This window comes from Python bivittatus, unplaced genomic scaffold, assembly GCF_059951505.1.
Source record: "Python bivittatus isolate LINGU-HERP-01145 unplaced genomic scaffold, Pbiv_v1 ctg000650_np1212, whole genome shotgun sequence".
NCBI classification, from domain to species: Eukaryota; Metazoa; Chordata; class Lepidosauria; order Squamata; family Pythonidae; genus Python; species Python bivittatus.
The window spans coordinates 1789821-1808277 of NW_028277093.1; the positions used below are offsets into that span (position 1 = coordinate 1789821).

General features: G+C 44.3%; 3 protein-coding genes across 15 annotated transcripts in view; all 3 read right to left on the reverse strand.

Annotated features, from left to right (window-relative positions):
* The window catches only part of LOC103060324 (zinc finger protein with KRAB and SCAN domains 5-like), a 30229-nt gene extending 28607 nt beyond the window's left edge, over positions 1 to 1622 (reverse strand). For 6 of the 10 annotated variants that reach the window (XR_015798012.1, XR_015798011.1, XM_088151278.1 and 3 more), the window contains exon 1: positions 634 to 1604. The gene's annotated coding sequence lies outside the window, so the exon portion shown is untranslated. Of the gene's footprint in view, positions 1 to 633 lie in introns of all 10 variants that reach the window. The other 4 variants (XM_088151273.1, XM_088151270.1, XM_088151272.1 and 1 more) reach the window with 3 other exon arrangements.
* A 2560-nt stretch (positions 1623 to 4182) lies between these two features.
* On the reverse strand, positions 4183 to 10480 carry LOC148214481 (uncharacterized). The gene is made up of 6 exons (XM_088151382.1): positions 10153 to 10480; positions 8081 to 8499; positions 7683 to 7800; positions 7454 to 7533; positions 6463 to 6589; positions 4183 to 5612 (listed from the first exon to the last, which is right to left on the reverse strand). The coding sequence occupies exons 2-6, from the start codon at positions 8483 to 8485 to the stop codon at positions 4303 to 4305; spliced, it is 2040 nt and encodes a 679-aa protein (XP_088007508.1). The 5' UTR covers positions 8486 to 8499; positions 10153 to 10480; the 3' UTR covers positions 4183 to 4302.
* A 1429-nt stretch (positions 10481 to 11909) lies between these two features.
* On the reverse strand, positions 11910 to 18210 carry LOC148214482 (zinc finger protein 446-like). 4 transcript variants are annotated; one of them, XM_088151420.1, is made up of 6 exons: positions 18032 to 18210; positions 16635 to 17204; positions 16198 to 16324; positions 15959 to 16041; positions 15358 to 15484; positions 11910 to 13543 (listed from the first exon to the last, which is right to left on the reverse strand). In XM_088151420.1, exons 2-6 carry the CDS (start codon positions 17142 to 17144, stop codon positions 12744 to 12746), a joined length of 1647 nt encoding a protein of 548 aa, XP_088007546.1. In that variant the 5' UTR covers positions 17145 to 17204; positions 18032 to 18210; the 3' UTR covers positions 11910 to 12743. The 4 variants fall into 4 exon arrangements, with proteins under 4 accessions (XP_088007546.1, XP_088007543.1, XP_088007545.1 ...); XM_088151417.1 differs by having other exon boundaries at positions 11910 to 13546; XM_088151419.1 differs by lacking the exon at positions 18032 to 18210 and adding an exon at positions 17666 to 17707 and having other exon boundaries at positions 11910 to 13546.
* Positions 18211 to 18457: the final 247 nt, after the last annotated feature.

Below are 18457 nucleotides of genomic sequence, written 5' to 3' on the forward strand. Positions count from 1 at the left end.
ACATTCAGGAGGTTTCTATTTCTTTTTCCTCACACTCAACAGAACAACCTTGTTTGTTTTTTAAAAGGCTAGAGCTACAGTTATACTCTCACACAGGCAGGGTTCATACAATATGCCCAACCCAAAGCATGGGTCAAAAAAGCACCATGGGTACGTTCTCATAAATGCAACATTCAAGTGAACAGGACACATTGAGGCTTAACAGGCTGTCTTGATTCACACAGCTTCCTAAGCCTCTGGCTGGGTTCCAACATGATGAAAAGCAGGTGACCCAACCCCATCCATGCAATCTCTATTTTGCATCTCCATTCCTGAAAAATCTCTATTTGCCCCCTGAGTTTTGCAATGCCATCCCCCCTGTCTCCCCCCATTCAGAGGCTTTCCCAGGAAATGGGGGGTGAAGGGCTCCCCCAGATTTCCTGCTTCCTGGGGATCCTGGGCTTTTTCCTGGGGGCAACACGGCTGGTCTGGAGCTCTGCTTTCCCCCCTGCCTGCCATATGCACGGACAGGGGCGGCAGAGGAACATGGGATCGGGGGACTCACTGAACCTGAATGACAACTTTTGCACGTCTGCTTTTCTTCTCCAACATGAGGCCCCTTTGCTCCCCTCCCCACGAGGATTCCCCACTCACTTGCGCAGAGTCAGGTCTGGATGTCACTCCCCGTGAGACTTTTTCTGAGCCTCTTCGCCTTCTGAGAAGCGCAAAGGGTTAAAGGGAGGAAGTGCAGAGTCCTAGAGAAACAGGGCAGTTGGTGACGTCACTTTCTGCCAGCCTAACAGAAATAGCAAAGTGACCAGGCGCATGCGCAGCTGCCTTCTGAAGCTTGCTGCCCATCTGACACGTTTCTGGAGCAGAGGTTCTCAAGCTTGGCAACATTAAAATGCATCGGCTTCAGCTCCCAGAGGTCGGCTCGGGAATTCTGGGAGTTGAAGTCCGCACATCTTAATGTGGCCAAGCTTGAGAAACACCGTTCTTAAGGGACCCGCCCCCCCGGATGATCCTGCGTGCAACTGTGCAATTCCCTTCCACGAGGGGTGGAAGAAAGGGGCCCTTTGTCAAAGGCAAGAGGGAGGGCAGAGCCCCTTGGGGGGAAAAGGAGAGCGGGGGACCCTCTAACTGGAGCTGCTGGGAGCCGGCCTCGGACCCGCAGGCAAAGTGATGAGCCAAACCAGCTCTCCCCCTTTCCCCACACTCCTGGGACCCACCGCCTTGCAGAAACAGCCCCTCCTCCCCCGTCAGGGAGTCTCCCAAATTGGCCTTTCTTTGCTCCGGATTTTTTTTTCTTTGCATGGCCAGCGTGGCTCTGATCCGTGTTGCAGGAGAGATTTCTCTCCCCCAGAAGATGCATACAAAAATGCCGCAAGGGTTGCACGAAGCAAGGGCGGCTGGGCAGGGCGCCCCCCAGACAGGAGTTGCGATCTTCAAGCAATACCTGTCTCGGGACTAAGCATTTTTGGTGGTCACCACTTCCAGCCTCTCCTGCAAGGGCTTCCTGTAAAAAAGCGAGAGAGGGCACTGATTGCAAGAGGGAAGACTTTGGCCGCGGCGCTCACTACCTGCCCTACTTGCGAGGCATTCTCCAGGAGCTTTGTCCAGACAGAAGCACGTGTGGGGCAAAGGCCTCCTGCGCATGCTCAGCTCTCCAACGACGGAGCCCCCTAGTGTTCCCTGCCTGCAATTGAAAGGGCAGGGAGGAAGATGCATTGTTTAGAGCAGGGTCCCTCAACCTTGGCGACTTGAAGATGTGTGGACTTCAACTCCCAGAATTCTCCAGCCAGCCATGCTGGCTGGGGAATTCTGGGAGTTGAAGTCCACACATCTTCAAGTCACCAAGGTTGAGGGACCCTGCTCTAGAGTTCAGAGAAGGTGGGAGTGGGAGAAAAATGCTCCCCAGGGCAGAGGCAAGAACTGGGGGCAATTAAATGCAGAGCGGCAGCTGCAGGGATTTGGGGAAGGGCTAAAGTGCCATTTCCAGCCACTTCCACGCAACGGTGAATTTGGTGCGGATGGCTCAGAAGTCATCATTTCAGGCTCCTGAGCCTTCTGTTAACAATTTGTAGAAGCACAGTAACATTTCATACACATCTCATCATGGATGTGGGTGGGCGTGGATGTACCTCACCAAAAGGTAGCCAGGAGAGAGAAGGTGGTTTATGAGATAAACCATGACATGTTGGATTCACAGAACATGCTCAGCCATAAACCATAGTTTCCAAAGTACAAAATGGCTTTTCTGAGTTTCGTTGAAACCAGCCTGTGTAGCGTGTAAACATGTCTTACAGTTTGATGGGCCGCAGCTACCCAGCCAAGTATGGTTTATTCAGCAGATTGTGGTTAATCAAATCACGAGTTAGGAACAAAGGGATATGGATTGAGTAGAAATGCCAGGGAGCTTTCTTAATTTGAACAGGATCCAATGCAATTGGGAAGGTTTGATTAATGTAAAATTAAATTCCTTAATTTGGATTTTGAAGGGAATTGCAGGAATTCTGTGTAACAGAATTGAGTCTCTTTTTCACACATAAAGTGTGGAGATGCATTTCTGTTATACAGAATACAGAGGAGACTGTCAACTAGAAACCCTTAGTTTCAATTTATCTTTTCTAATATGTAAAAGGAAAGATCTGGACTGAATTTTGTTTTACCTTTCTAATGGAGGGATCTGATAAACCTTAAGGGAACATCTGAAGTAGAGGACAAGTATCTTTAAAATAGCTTTAAAATAGGAGTCATCTATATTGTCTGGAATCCTGTACATATTAAACAACTATTTGCAGAATAAATATTATTTTTCTTCCTCTTAAATAATAGTAGCTCTAAATTTTGCCAGGAGCAGCTTCCTGGGGCCTCAAGAACAAGCAAAATCCTCTCAGAAATGTCAGTGTGGCCAAAAATGGGGGGGGGGGGGATTTATTAAAAAGAGAGCACACAAGTTCTGGCAACACAGAAAATACTAAAATCAGGTTATGGAAAGATAAAAACACTTTAATTTTTTTAACTTGTGCCTGAAAGTTTAGTGGGAGCAAATGTAAAACTGAGGTGAGGATGGCGTCTGGGACACATGGAATGAAGTGAGAGGTTAAGGATGAGAAAAAAATAAGATCCTGAAGAAAAAGAAGCAGAAATATTGAAAGAAAACAATTCCCAGATTGGAAAAACTATGTGAAGGGATAAAGATGTAGAAAATTTTCCCTCAGAAAAAGCACAAATTTGGAGAAATTAAAGGTGAAACTGGCTGGTGAGTGATCAAAATGTGGAATTCTTGAAAAAGAAGCAGAGAGAGAAAGATGGCAGCCAACTGCTGGATCAAGAATAAAGCTAATTTAAGAGAGGATTGTGAGGAGAAACATCTATTTCTTTGAGGGACTAAATAAAGAATTGAAAAAGCTCCACAAACAGGAAGTTAAAGGACCTCCTAAGAATTTAAGGCAGCCTCAATATCTTGGGATCCTGAAGGCAAGTTCCTTAGAGAAAAATAAAGAAAAATATTCTAGGGAGGAGAGTAGAAGATGTAGGAGAAAAAAAAAAGTTAAAATGAGTCATCTGCATTCAGAGATGTAAGAGAAGGGGAAAATGGCAATTTAGTCCAGTTGGAGCAAAGAAAAGCAGCTCTGAAGGGCCATCTATTAAAAAAAAATTAAAGTGATTCTGAAAGGTTTTATTGATTTTACTGTATAACATGAAGCGGGGAATACAATTTAATTTGGGCATGGCTGGGCAAAAAGAATGATCATACAAAACTCCAAGAAGCAGCAAGTATCTGATTTGCAGCAGTGGATAGTTGATACGTTTGGTTTGTCAACATCTGAATTTTGTTGTTTTGTTTTGTTTTTTGGAGAACAGGGAGAAAGAAAAAATGGAGTAGTAGGGTCAAACTTTTGATTTTCTTTCTCATATAATTTCCAGGCCTCTTTTCCTCTCTTTTTAATAATTATTATGTGTTTATCAATTCTGAAATTAAATTCCATAATGCTGCTAATATATTTTTACTTTTCTTTTGTTAATCAGTTTAGCATCATAGTAAAAAATGGGAATAGTTTTCCCCGTGATAAAGTATGGCTGTGAAAGCTGGACACTGAGTGAGAGAGAGATTATGGATTTGGAGATTGTTCCAAAAGTCCAATAGACTATAAGAAGAACCCATCAATAGATCACAGAAGATATAAAGACTGATTCCCTTCAGGCAATAATTATTTTTATTCATTATTACATTTATACCATGCCTTTCTATTTCTATAAACACTCAAGGCAGAGTACAAAAAATTAAAAAGTACAAGATACAGAACACTCCTAGTATTTTTATGGGTTTTCCCCGATGTGGATACTTTTATGGGAAGTAAGGTAACAGCTCTGAGTAAAGCTTTTTCCACACTCCATACATTTATAGGGCTTCTCCCCAGGGTGGATGTTTTTATGAGAAGAAAGGTGACTGCTCCTGCTGAAGCTCTTTCCACACTCCATACATTTATAGGGTTTCTCCCCTGTGTGGATCCTTTTATGGTAGGTAAGGTAACAACTTTGAGTAAAGCTCTTTCCACACTCCATACATTTAAATGGCTTCTCTCCAGGGTGGATATTTTTATGGGAAGAAAGGTGACTGCTCCTACTGAAGCTCTTTCCACACTCCATGCATTTATATGGTTTCTCCCCTGTGTGGATCCTTTTATGAATTGTAAGATCAGTACTCCCCCTGAAAGTCTTCCCACATTCCATGCACTTTAAAGATTTCTCCCCTGTGTGGATTCTTCTATGGGATTGAAAGGCACTGCGGTCTCTAAAGCACTTTCCACAGTCCACACATTTATATGGTTTCTCCCCTGTGTGGATCCTCATATGGTTAGGCAGGTGACTGCTCCACCTGAAGGTCTTTCCACACTCCATGCACATATATGGCTTCTCCCCTGTGTGGATCCTCATATGGCAAGTAAGGTGACCTCTCTGAATAAAGCTCTTTCCACACTCCATACATTTAAATGGTTTCTCACCTGTGTGGATTCTTTTATGCAGTGTAAGATTACTGCTCATAGTAAAGCTCTTTCCACACTCCATACATTTAAATGGTTTTTCACCTGTGTGAACCCTTTTATGAGATGTAAGGTCAGTATTCCGTCTAAAGCTCTTTCCACACTCCATGCATTTGTATGGCTTCTCCCCTGTGTGGATCCTTTTATGGGAAGTAAGGGAACTGGAATGACTGAAGTTTTTTCCACACTCCATGCATTTATATGGTTTGTTTTCTGTGGAAACACTCTGATATAAAGTCAGAGGGAAGTTCTGATAATAATTCTTTACATGCTCTCTGCATTCATAAGTTTTCTCTTTTATGTGGATTCGGCAATGTTTGCTTATATCAGGTTTATCTTTGAACAGTTCTCCATACCCTGGACTTTCTCCTTTTTTCTTTCCCTCATGATTTTCTTGCGTCAGGAAGTCCTGTATGTCCACTCTTTGAGTAGTTGAGAACCTCTCACCCCAATCACTTGACTGGTTGTCCTCGCATTGTTCTCGTCCCCATATATGTTGAAACACCTCTTCTTGCCCTTCGTACTTAACTGTTTGCAATGGCAACATCCTTGTCTTCTCATTATTCTTGTTTTCTTGTCCATCAGCTGCATGGGAGAAGAAAAAAAAAGAGGAACAACTATTAAAATAAGGGAGAAACATGGAATCCCATGAAAAATCGCACTCTGTGAGTTGTGATTTTTCTCCAAAATCTCAAATCTTTTTTTCCCCTCTTTCTATACTTGGAAACCAAGATTATGCTTTAATTATTATTCTGACCCAACATTATTTCCTTGTTGGGCCAATTTTTTTGTTTCATAATACACAAATGCATCCTTTCCCACCCATGATATAAATGTTGGATCAATTCCCATTAGAATGAATGAACAGATTTAAAATGAGGCTATACAAAGGTAAGAAAATCAATCTATTCAGAAGTTTACTACAGAAGATGGCCTTTGGGAAAGACATCAGATTTTGAAGGGTTATAGCAGGTGCACAATTTTATAATTTCTTCACAGGAATTCACAGTTCTAACTTTCCACATTCTTGCAAATTTCCCACCCCAACTGTCTTGCTGCTTTCATGCAAACAAACTTGCCAACTTATGAAGACCAAATGAACTTGGCAGCGAAGAAAGGAAGGCACAAGGAGGCCACATGGGATGGAGACCAACATCATGATCATCATCTAGTGCACATACTGTATATTAATTTGTTCTTGGTGAGATTTAACAGAAACTGAAAAATCCACCAAAATGCTCTCTCAAATCTTAAATGAGAAATGGCCAAAACATTTAAAGATACCCTTATCAATCTCTCCTTATTCTCGGGCCCCCAGAGAAATAGATTTTCTCAGCTTTAAAACTAAACTACAAGTTTTGCTTTGGAATATCTTAAAAGGAAAAGGAGGAGACAGAAAATATATGTACAAATCAGAATAAATTAGAGCCCTTACCTAGAGAAGCCACATTCTTTGAATTCTCCAGCATGACCTCCACATGCAGAGCTTTTTGATGGGGATCCAATAGGGCCCACTCTTCTTCAGTGAAAAAGACAGCCACCTCCTGGAAGGATATATGACTCTGAAAGATAACACTCCCAGTGAACATAACACCCGGGATGACCTTGCAAGTTCTCTATCTTAATTCACATATCTTAAAAAGAATGGGCATTTTACTTATAAGATTCAAACTATGTCAAAGAAAACGGACAAGCCTCCAGACTGAGGACCCATTTGGGCCAAAGGTTTAGAATGTGAATGATTCCATGAGAGTATCGATTGGTGGAAGGACTTTGGAGGTATCATTGATCAATGACTCTGATCCTTCCTACTGAGTGTTTCTAAAAAAGTCCCATTTTCACCTTGGACCAAGACCACTGATGTCTCTCAAGGATCAATGCTACTCCTATGCTGTTCAACGTATACATGGAAGTACTAGGAGATCTCACTGGGGGATTGGTATAAAATGCCTTCAACAACCTTTTAGGGAAGCTTCTTCTGCTCTGAATCACTGACTGGATGAGAAGTAAGAAAGGGAAGACTTGGGAGGAAATTACACCATTGTAAGACAGATGGATTGGGTGGCATTCAATTTCAGGTAGAAACCACACTGTTTTGAGGTTATCTTGGAACTCCTAATTAGCTTGATTATTTCCCTGACTGTGCAAAATGGAATTAAGCTTGGAAAAATGAACTATACATCTTTTAAATGCATAAATAAATAAAATGTAGCCCCTTGTTTACAATTATTGCCTCCTGTTTGCTAATTGCATTGCTGTCTCTTGAAAGTGTTTCAAAAATTATGCTAGAGGCATAAGAAAAAAAAGCAAGTCCTAACCATTAAAAAAAAAAACTGTTAGTAGGGATGGGGTGTACATACAACCCTGTCAAAAAACAAGAGGTCTATAAATGTTTCTCTGCAACTTTTCTAATGTTCTCTACCTACCAGAGCTACAGGCACAGATGTTGTTTCTGCTTTATCAAAAGGAGATGATTCTGCAAATCCCAGTGGCATTGTCTTATTCCCTGTGAGGGAGACAAAATTGGTGGAAGCAGACTTTTTGAAAGCATCATTAACAATATCCAGAAAGATATTAGAGACAAGAAAAAGAGAATAAGGGATTACTGGAATCTCTCAGAGGAACTTATAGTGCATGAAAAGAACCTTATTGTACCTGTTAAGAGGCTCTGACTTGGACCTTCTTGGGAAATCCTGCTGAAGAGTAGCCCCTGAGATGGATGCCCTCTTGCCGTGGGGCTGTCAGAGATCATTCCCATGAAGGATCCCTGGGCCTGAAGTACCATACAAGAAGGGGGGGTGGGGGTGTTAAGGGTATTCATATTAGTGGATTCTTGCCCTTTGCTTCCAACTTCACAGCCCCAAATCTTCATCAGTGGGGACAGTTTGCTTCAAATATGGCCTCTGAAAGTGACAATGGATTGATTTGGCTAAAGAGGTACTTAAATATTGCCATTGTGCTACTAATTTCAGAAAGCTCAAGTAGTAAGACATTTAATCATTCACAAATATTGTTACCATCCATCTAGTCCTATCAAGATAAAATCTTCTCACCTGCAATTTTTCCTGTTTTGTTTCTTCTCCTTGGCTCAGGAGGAAGCCCTCTGCCAGGGCCACTGCCTGGGAACTGGTCTCTGGTTCACACTCCCGGACCCAGCTCTTCATCTCCAGGGGGAGGATAGCCAGGAACTGCTCCAGGACCACCAGGTCCAGCATCTCAGCTTTTGTGCTCCTTTCTGGTTTCAGCCACTGAGCACAAAGGTGGTGGAGCTGGCTGCAAAGCTCTCGGGGTCCCCTGGCCTCCTTATAGCGGAAGTCCCTGAAACATTGGCACTGATCATGCGAACTGACTGCTTCGTCCTCTAGGTTCTTCTGTCCAATTTTTTCTCCTGTGGTCTCTGGGTGAGCACCATGGGGAACTTTTCTTCTTCCTTCCTCTGCTGGGTATTCCATATGCATTTTCGCTGTGTTTTCTAATGAAATACAATATGGGATCAACTTTCTCCTAATCTCCAAGGTTTTCCTTGATAGGACCTCAACTGTATGAAGAGATTCTGGAAAAGTCTCACCCCTCCTTACTTATGAGTCATTTTCATCTGCAGACAGAAACTCATGAGCAAGATAAGATGCTTCCAGATATAGACCACAAACTGCTGGAATTGAAAAGACCTGCAAACCCAGATCTTGTCGAGAAGTTCTCAAGCTTCTCGACTTTTTGATTCTTTAAGAAAATCATAGTAAGATGAGAGTTTGCAGGCATGACACCATTCCACTGCTACCCAAACTTGAAGCATTTCTTATTTCTCTGCTGGAAGAGGCATGCTGAGAGCCTTCAATGAGAGGAGAAGGCCCTGGGCTTAATCCAGCCCTAGCTCCTTCCATCCAGGGACTGCTCACTCCAGCTCTAAGCAGCAAACTCTTGGAGATATTCCCACCCACGCCATGGAGAATCATCTCAGAAATGGAACACATGGGCCATACAAGGAGTCAGCAGCTCTCCTAAGGTTATGAAACGGGGGTCACAACTTCTAATCTAGACTGGAAGCAGCTCATCCAATACTAAAAACTAAGCATTCTGGTTAACAGTAGAAGAAAAAGTTCAGATGGTGACCAGCTAGCAGCTCCTTGTGTAAGGTCTTATGTACATCCGGTTTATTCCCTAGTCTAGATATGCCACCCAGAGGCAAGACTAATCTTAGTAACGATACCAAGGCCAAGAAGCCGATGAAAATCAATTCCCATCTCCCCATCGCAGAGACGGCACAAACCGTGAGCACTTGATTCTTCAAGAACAGACTTACAGCTTCGGGGTCTCCCTCCCTCCTCTCCCAAAACAGACGGATGCCTCCTGGCCATCAAAAAGTCCTCAACCGAAGCCACTCTCTGGAGCAGCAGAACAAACCAGACCCTAACAACCCTCCCAGCTTTGTTACTCATCCTGTTAACGACTGACAGTATTCGCTAGGAAGACGCTTACTTCACCACCAGAGGCACGGCAACAGGAACACAGTGCCTGCCCCTTCGTACAGACAGGTTAACACCGCATGCACGTCCAAAAGGGGCGGGGCTTGTGTCATCGGGACACAAGTGATGGATCTTTGCTTCCAGCACGTGCCCTGCTTTCGAACGAGACTCCTGTAGACACGCAGTCGGGGGAGGCCAGCCTGCCCGAGCCCGTCTTCCCCGCCACCTGCCTCTTTTCCCTGTCGGGAGAGCTGTCCTACCCGTCAGGATGAGAAGTAACTCTCCCGCGTCCACGGATCGGGTTCCCAACTCCGCTCTCGAGGGAGATGCTGAGAGCCAACCTGGGTCAACCCAACTTTGCAGTCAACCTCTCCAAAGCGCTGAGCGAAAGCGACGCTGGCCGGGTTGCGATGCAGCCCCGCCGCTGGGACCGTCGCTGCCTCGTCCCCCGACCCTCCCCACCACCTGGTCCTCCCTCTATTTGCCTCTCTTCCCACGGATTCGGCTTTTCTTATTCTCTCTCTGGACCTGATCCGTTTTGCAGGGGAGATTTCTCTCGCCCAGAAATGCACGGAAAGCGGCCGCGGGGGCTGCACGGGGGAGGGGGAGGGGAGACCCTCGTCCTCTCTCCCCAAGACCGTTTTGCAATCTTGAAAGAATACCTTTCTCGGCATGAAGCCTTTAGTTTGCTTCGTCTCCGCGGCTCCCTTCTCTTTCCAGAGGAAAAGGGCACCACTCAGAGCCTCTCCGTTCCTGCAAGATCTTGCTGCAGCCCCTTTGCCTTTGGGGAGGTTGAGGGTGAAAAGAGAGGGAGGGCAAAGAATCTGAGGGGGAAGATTCTAGCGGATGCACTCACTTCCTGTCTTTCTTTCCCCCCCAATTAAAAAAAAAGTGTACATTCTGCAAATAGAAGCACGTGCTAGCCAAGCTTTCAGGCGCCTGCGCGGCTCCCTTCCGTGTTTTGGCAGCGGGCAGTTCTGCAATGGCGGGAAGGGATGGGGGCGTTTTCCCAGGGTGGGGGCAAAGATGATGGAAGAGAAAAAGGGGAAGAAAAAGCCCCATCTTGGCAACTTTGACTTGACAAGCTGGCTGGGGAATGCTGGGAGTTGAAGTCCACACATTTTAAAGTTGCCAAGTTTGAGAAACACTGATCTAACCTGCAGAATTAGTACTGTGCTTGCTAAATAATAGTGGATTCCCAAAATATTTTGTAGAGAATTGGAGCTTTTATTTCCTTGCAACAATACGAGGAGCTGCCGTTGCTTGTTCGATGCACGCTCCCACCCGGACCTCCCAAAACGTCCTGCGACCCCTTTCGCCCTTAGGGAGGTTCCAACAAAGGGTTAAAGGGAGGGAGTCCATCCTAGAGAGGCCAGACCGCAGATGGTGGCTCCACTTCCGGAGAATTTCTCCATCGAAATGCACCAAGCCCTGGCAAAGCATTCTGGGCATGCTCAGTTCCACTCTGAAGCTGCTATTACATTAATGCTGTGCTTCCCACGGCGACCCCTGGTGGATTCTGCACGCGTTGCCTGGAGACCTTGCAATGGCGACCCCTGGTGGATTCTGCACGCGTTGCCTGGAGACCTTGCAATGGATGGGTGGGGAGAAGAATTATGGGAGTGAGGGGCAAGAGTGTTTTGGGGGACCAGAGAGGAAAATGGAGAAGCCCCCCCAGGAATAGTATTGTATTGTATTGTATTGTATTGTATTGTATTGTATTGTATTGTATTGTATTGTATTGTATCGATAAAATCCAGTTTTTGATGAATATGTTTTGTTGAGCTGGTTTAAGCTAGCATGAAGAACAAATTACAGTTGCATTGCTATCATCTACCATCATCTAGGAGTCATCTGCACGGAGGTGGCTGACATATTATAGGAGTTTCCATCCTAGCGATGTATAGTTTTTTCTGGAGTCATCCAACCATCACTGTGCCAAAATAACAATAATGAGGACAAGGCAGGCTTTGTATCACTTCAACAATGGGCTGGGTGATGCTGTGAAGACACAAAACATCACTAGTGTGGAAATGACCTATAGAGAGATCTAAATGAAAGTTTGGCTTTATGTGTCAGAAGGGAAAATTTGCATCTCATCATCAAGACAGAAAGAAAAGGTTGATAGCTGGAAATGTCAGCTACTTTGGGCTATGTTTCTAACCAGGCGGTAAATAATTAAGCATTGCTCTTCTCTCAGGTAATCCTACTTGTTTGCCGCTTGTTATGGAGAAATTATCAACTGAAGGTCTTTCTTTCCCCCCAAATAAATCTTAGCTCGTCACTGTTCCAAGTCACATTCCATCAAGCTATTCCAAAATAGTTGTCAGTCCTATAAAAAGTTAATGAAGGAAACCTGTATATCTACTCAGTAGAACTCTGGTGGCAAGAAAAAAAAAATTAAGAGTCTTTTTCTGACTAATAAATTTTATTAAAAGGCTGCAGATCACCATCAGATGTGGGGAGTGGCAGGACTGATGTAGGATTTAAACTGGGGTGAGGCGGAGGGAAAAAGAGGTCATTATGCAGATGCAAGTTACAAGTCCCTTATCAATGAACAACTGGAATGAGCTAAAGATCGTGTGTTTGTTAAGACCTTCTGAGACAGTGTGAAATCTTTTCTTTTCTGAAACTAAACTTCTCAATAATTGCTCCTCAGCTTTCCCTTTTTAAAAGAGAATTTGAGGCTTCAGGACTGCAAGGGATTCCCCGAAAGCCTTTTATTGATTATTTATTTATTTATTTAGGTGATTAATATGGCTGTCCAACTCACCCAAAGCAACTCTGGGCAGCTTACACGTAAGTCAAAAATGCAAAAGACCCATAACAATAGAACCCTCCGCCTTCCCCCCAACCACCACAACATATTCAAATTCAAAATCATTGCTGGACATCCTGGCCCCCGTTTTCAAGGTCTTATGGAAGGCCAACAGGGTGGGTGGGGGGTGGTATACTATTTTATAGGGCAGGCACTGAGAGATCGGCATCAAAATACAATGTGCCAGGCAGGGGAATTATTCAATAAACAGGAATAATCATATTTCACCTTTTTAATTCACAATAAAAGAAATGACAACTTTAGACTTTTGTCATGGCCTACCCACATTTTGGAGCATGGCCCAGGTGAGCCATAAAAAAGCTAAAAAACAGCTAGGAGAAAATGGTGTACTTCTGACTAATGTACTTTCCCTTGAATGGATCCTTTTACAGGAAATAAGGCTACTAGAGTGATATTCTTTCCATACTTCTTACATTAATATGGTTTCTCCTCTATGTGGACCATTTTATGGGAAGTCAGGGAACTGTTTCTACTGAAGCTCTTTCCACACTCGATGCATTTATAAGGTTTCTCCCCTGTGTGGATCCTTTTATGGGAAGTCAGGGAACTGCTCACAGTGAAACTTTTCCCACATTCGCTACATTTATAGGGTTTCTCCTCTGTGTGAATTCTTTGATGTCGGGTAAGATCAGTACTCAGCCTGAAGTTCTTCCCACAGTCCCTGCATTTGTATGGTTTCTCTCCGGTGTGGATCCTTTTATGGGAATTAAGATTACTGCTCTTGCTAAAGCTCTTTCCACACTCTGTGCATTTACATGGTTTCTCTCCTGTGTGGATCCGTTTGTGGTAGTTGAGACGACAATTCTGACGGAAGCTCTTTCCGCACTCCATGCACTGATATGGTTTCTCGCCTATGTGGAAAGTTACAGTCACAGGGCTGGGCTGATTGTAACATTTTCTGGACCCTTTGCCTTCATATTGTTCCATTTTACTCCGGGCCCCACAATGTTGAGATGAATTTGTTTTATCCATGACTATTTCCCCACACCCTGGACACTTTTCTGTTCCTTCTCCTTTAGGATATGGTAGGATTTGGACATTCTGGATTTCAGCATGAGAAGCAGAGGCTTTCCCTTCTCCATACTTTTGATGGTTTCCACCATCCCTCGTTAGTCTCCATTGACTGCAAAATGTCTCTTCAGCCACTTCATTCTTGATGGTTTGCCATGATGCCAGATGTGGCTCTTTATAATCCTCTATCCCTCGCTCAGCTCCTGCTTGAGAGAAAAAGAAAAAAAACAACAGACTATTGTGTTTAAGGAACCAACTTTGAATTCCACCATCTCTATGATTTCCCTTCTTCTCTGTATACCCAGATGAAATTAAAATTATTTTTTCAAGTAGAAGTTGGGGTGACTTTTTACTAAATACACTAACGCAAGAATTAACAAACAAAAAAAGGAAACATTACTATTGAGTTCTGAAATGGATGAAAGAATAAATGAATGATAAAGTTAAGGTTAGATTACAATTATGCTGGAAACCATTGCACAGAAACATAAGAATCTTGTTTCTGGAAGGCTGACTGAAAACCACTGGATGAAATTCTCTGGATTCTATCAGTATTATTTTGCTGACAAGAAAGGTGATGTTAAAATATGAGCGATCAGCCAAATTATTCAAGGCAATGGTGACAAAAGAACTGTGCATCCTCCCAGAATAATTTGGAAAAAGGCACTTGGATCTTGCGCCTTCTTCCAATAGTAAGTTTGTTTCATGCTTGGTGGGCAGTCTGAAAAATGCAAGATTCACTTATAGGTGCTAGACTCCCATTTGCACAGGCTCCACTGCCTTTTTTCTAAATTATCTTCAAAGTGCATGCAGCCCTAGGTGAAAAGAGACATAATATTTCATTATTGAAGGACTTGCGGTGACCTCCAATAAAAACCAAAACCCTAAAAACCAAATGAATAAAAACCCAATACCACAGCACTGAATACATTAAAGGCAACATGTTGTTTAACCATTCATTGTCAGATTAAAATAATAGGCCTCCTGATGCCTAGGTCTTGAATGCAGGCCTTCTGAGTAGCTCAATTTTAACAGCTTTCCTGAAGCAATGGGAACACCCAGATTTCCAGTGGCATACAAAGTGTAGGTCAATTCCTTGCTCCCCTCTCAATCTCTTTTGTGAGAGGAACTTTCAGCATTCCTACTTAGCAATAGAAGAGAATATGTGTAGCTCAGGATTGAACTGTGGAGTCCATGGGGTTCTCTGCACTTGGTTGTTTTCTTGCAAATGTCCATTCTAGCACTGAAGATGTTACCTAGCTGGGTAACGAAACGTTTGCAAGAAAATAACCAAGCTCAGAGAACCCCAAGGAATCCACATTCCTACTTAGGACATGGATATGAAACAGGTAGGATCCAACCTGAAGCAGATGGTCCTGCAGCCCCTCATGTTGAGAAAGAGTGATTCTGCACTGATTCACAGTATGCAAGTCGAGTGAATAAACAAAAATAATAAATTAATAAATGTTATGATTAACTGGCTTTGCTGTCAATTATTTTTGTTGTTCACTGTTTTCCACTGCTCTGGATTTCTCACAACCAACCACAGCATAAAACAAATAGAAACAAAACAAAACAAGAAACAGTGGATCAATGGTGCAAATAAAAATGAGATGTGCACTCTGTTTTTACATGCCCAACCACCCTTCCTTACCGACCAGGACAGGAAGGAAAACCTGATTCTCACTCTGCCCTCATATTTCTTTTGAGAACTGCTTGGAAAAAATGGCTCCTCAAAAATAATCTTAAAAAACTTTCTGAACTACAGAGCTGTTGGGAGGAAGAGGGGGGGGGGAGGAGGAGGAGACATAACCACTTTGGACTTCCTTAAAGTCTGTGTGGATCTATGCCAGGCCTTGGTGCCATCATGCTAAAGAGTTTTCTTCTTCTCTTTCTTCCAGTTAGAAGACAGCCTCTGGTTTGGGCAGTTCTTGGAAGGAACTGACAGGCTAATAGCTTCTAGCTGCAGATTTATGCTCTTCAGTTATCTGAACCAAAAACAAAGAGGGCCCCTTACTGAGAGAGGCCATGGTCCTAGAAGTCTCCATCATGACCTTCCTGTGCAGAGCTCGTTGGCTAGAATCCAGAAGAGCCCACTCCTCCTTTGTGAAATGGATGGCCACCTCTTCGAAGGACATGGGGCTCTGGAAGAGGAAGAAATAGTTCCCTATTAACACACAGGCTGAGGAAGGATTCTCAAGTTCTCTCCCTTCCCTCAAAACTCTCCAAAGTAGATATATAACAGAGTTAATGCATGCTTTCTGCAGGATTGAAAATGCTATGTGTGAAAACAAGAAGAGCTGCAAGCCTCTGACTGATAACTCACTGAGGAGTTGTTGAGGAATGTTTTATCACGTTTATTGATTCTGCAGGAGAATGAATGCCAACAGTGACATTATCCTTCTGGGTTACTTGGCTGATCAAAGAAGCAACATCTATCTGTGATTCTAGTCTTTCTTGATGAATCCTACATGAAATTCTTGTGAGAGGCTCATCAGGAAGTAGCATGATAACTTAGCATGATAAGCATGCTCCAAGGGAATTCTACAACAGAAATTCAATTTGGTTTTGACAGAATACAAAGCTCACATTTGTGCTTTGGGGCATTGTCCTCATACCTGAGCTGGAAATACATTCATGGTTTCTGCGCCCTCACAGAGAAGAGATGTTTCCACAGGTACCATCAGTGTCATTCCATTCTCTGTGAGCAAGACAAAGGTGGAGAAAGCACCCTTAAAACACCAACCACATTCTGGAACAAGCACTTTAGCAGCTGCATTCAGAAAAACATTGTGAATGAAAGTAGCTCAGATAGTGCAAACTCTTGAGGACTTCATCAGAAGGAACCCTTCCTTACCTGGTGATGTATCTTGAGATATATCCTCCCGGGAGATACCTTGGAAGACCAGATCCTGAGAACAATATGACATATATCCCAATGTTTCAGAAGGTTCAGCAGCCATCTCCATGAAGGGCTCCTGAACCTGAAGCAACAGTCAAGAGAAAAAGGGAAAGAGTGTGCTATTGATCTCTGCCCCAAACTTCATAGTACCTCCTGGGAAGAAGGCCTGAGCTTCTCATATATCCTTGGAAATTACCAGAAAAGGGCAACAGAATCAAAGAGGAAATGAAATCTCCTCCTGATGTTACTGGGCTTCCTGTAAAAATTATTTAGAAGGAGCTATAAAACAATTTGCCAAAAAAGGAAGACAAATCTCTTTCATAGTCCCCCCAAAAAGTCATTGTATGTTTTTATTATCACTTTCTCTGAACCAACAAAAGGGAATTTCTCACCTGCAGCTCTTCCAGCCTCTTCTCCTCTGCTTGGCTCAGGAGGAAGCCCTCTGCCAGGGCCACCGCCTGGGAGCTGGTCTCTGCTCCACACTCCCGGACCCAACTCTCTATCTCTGAGGGCAGAATGGCGAGGAACTGCTCCAGGACCACCAGGTCCAGCATCTGGGCTTTTGTGTATCTTTCTGGCTTCAGCCACTGACGGTAAAGGTGGTGGAGACGGCTGCAAACTTCTCGGGGCCCTTCAGCTTCTTGGTAGCAGAACTCACGAAAGCAGCGATGTTGTACAACCCAACTGGCTTCTTCTTCCAGGATGTTCTGTTTGGTTTGCTCCCAGACTTTCCCACAAGTCTCAACCAAGACAATATGGGACCCTTTTCCTTCTCCTTTCCCTGCTGTGTCTCGTGGCCCCACGTTCTCTTTATGATTCGACAGCACCAAAGGATCTCCTGGATCTGCAAAACATCTTCCACTCATAGGACAAGCCTGGTTGGAAGAGATCTCCTGAGCCATCTTTGGGAAAGAAGAATTTTCTTCTCAAGGAAACCCAAAGACCACCTCCACAAGAGGATGCTTTCAATTTGAGAAGGGAAAGAAAAGGAAACCTGTTAGAATAACAGAGAAACCGTGCTCCGTGGCTTCAATGAAACTTTCTTGTTCCAAAATCTCTTCTCTTTGAACTCTTCTCATAAAGATCCCCTGGGATAAGCCTCAACTGGGGGCCCTCTGAGTTGGGACTCAGCTCCCCCTCTTCTTCTACAAGGGAATATCATGCATATATGATGCACATATGTTGCATATCAGCCCTTGATGCAAAAGATTTTTCTCAGCAGCCCCAAAAGCTCTGGGCAAAGGAGGCACAGGGACCACATGGGTCTGGGGCCAAGGCTTCCCGCTTCCTTTTTGCAAGATGGAGATGGAGGGAGCCAGACTGGGACCTGCTTGGCAAGCTCCACGCCAGACTAGACCCCTCCTTCCCCTGGGACCTTCCCCTTCCCACGTTTCCTGATGGACAGAGAGCCCTTCCCAGCTACCTCTGCTCAGATCTCCCCAAAGAATGGAAGGGAAGGTGGCTGTCCAGGCCACGCCCCCTGCCTGCCTAGGACTTTAACCCTTAGGGTTCCCATCTGCTCCTCTTACCCCCCTACCCCTATAAAAGAAGCTGTTCCTCTTGCAGCTGCATACAGGCATGAGAAGAGCTGGAGCAAAGGTTGCATTGGGCAGGCTGGCAGGTGGGGGGGGGCACAGACATGGCACCCCCAAGTCTCCCCTAAAAAGAAGATGCAAGGATTTCCTTCCCTCCCACCACGCACAAAAAGGTAGCTACTTTTGTTTGTTTAAGGAACACAGATCCACGCTCAGACCTCCACCCCCAAGTCAACACAACACAACACACTCACATGCTGGTCCCTAAGATTGAAATCATCCCTTTAGCGCTGGGGAGAGCAGTTTAAGGGTTAAAACGAGAGAGGTGCTCTGGGGTGCTAGAGTAGCACAACCCCAGGCGACGACCCCCACTTCCGCCGCCGCCAGAGAAGCCCCCACGTGCAAGCCACATTATCTCCGCCCTGAAACACCAACGGCTGGCAAAGCTCTCCAGCGCATGCTCAGTTTCCCTCTGAAGCCAGAAAGGTTGCCAGGACCTCAGACTTCCCAGAGGGAGCCACCTATTGGATCCCAGCTGCACATACCGTAAAAGGCGGAGGGGGTTCCCCAGTAAAAAAAAAAACCAAATTGGGGGAAAATTGAAGTCCATGCAAGACCTTTTTTTAGCATAGCATAATTATGGTGTAAAATGCATTGTTCATGTCACCACCGTGCATGCC

Bases quoted from the DNA above. Each gene is read 5' to 3' on its own strand.
- LOC148214481 (XM_088151382.1), bottom strand. From the start codon at position 8,485: ATGCATATGGAATACCCAGCAGAGGAAGGAAGAAGAAAAGTTCCCCAT. The intron at 7,801-8,080 runs GTGAGAAGATTT...ATGGTACTTCAG, and splicing joins CAAAACAGGAAAAATTGCAG to GCCCAGGGATCCTTCATGGG. The intron at 7,534-7,682 runs GTACAATAAGGT...TCTCCCTCACAG, and splicing joins AAGTCAGAGCCTCTTAACAG to GGAATAAGACAATGCCACTG.
- LOC148214482 (XM_088151417.1), bottom strand. From the start codon at position 17,144: ATGGCTCAGGAGATCTCTTCCAACCAGGCTTGTCCTATGAGTGGAAGA. The intron at 16,325-16,634 runs GTGAGAAATTCC...CTGTTGCTTCAG, and splicing joins AGAGGCTGGAAGAGCTGCAG to GTTCAGGAGCCCTTCATGGA. The intron at 16,042-16,197 runs GTAAGGAAGGGT...TCTTGCTCACAG, and splicing joins ATCTCAAGATACATCACCAG to AGAATGGAATGACACTGATG.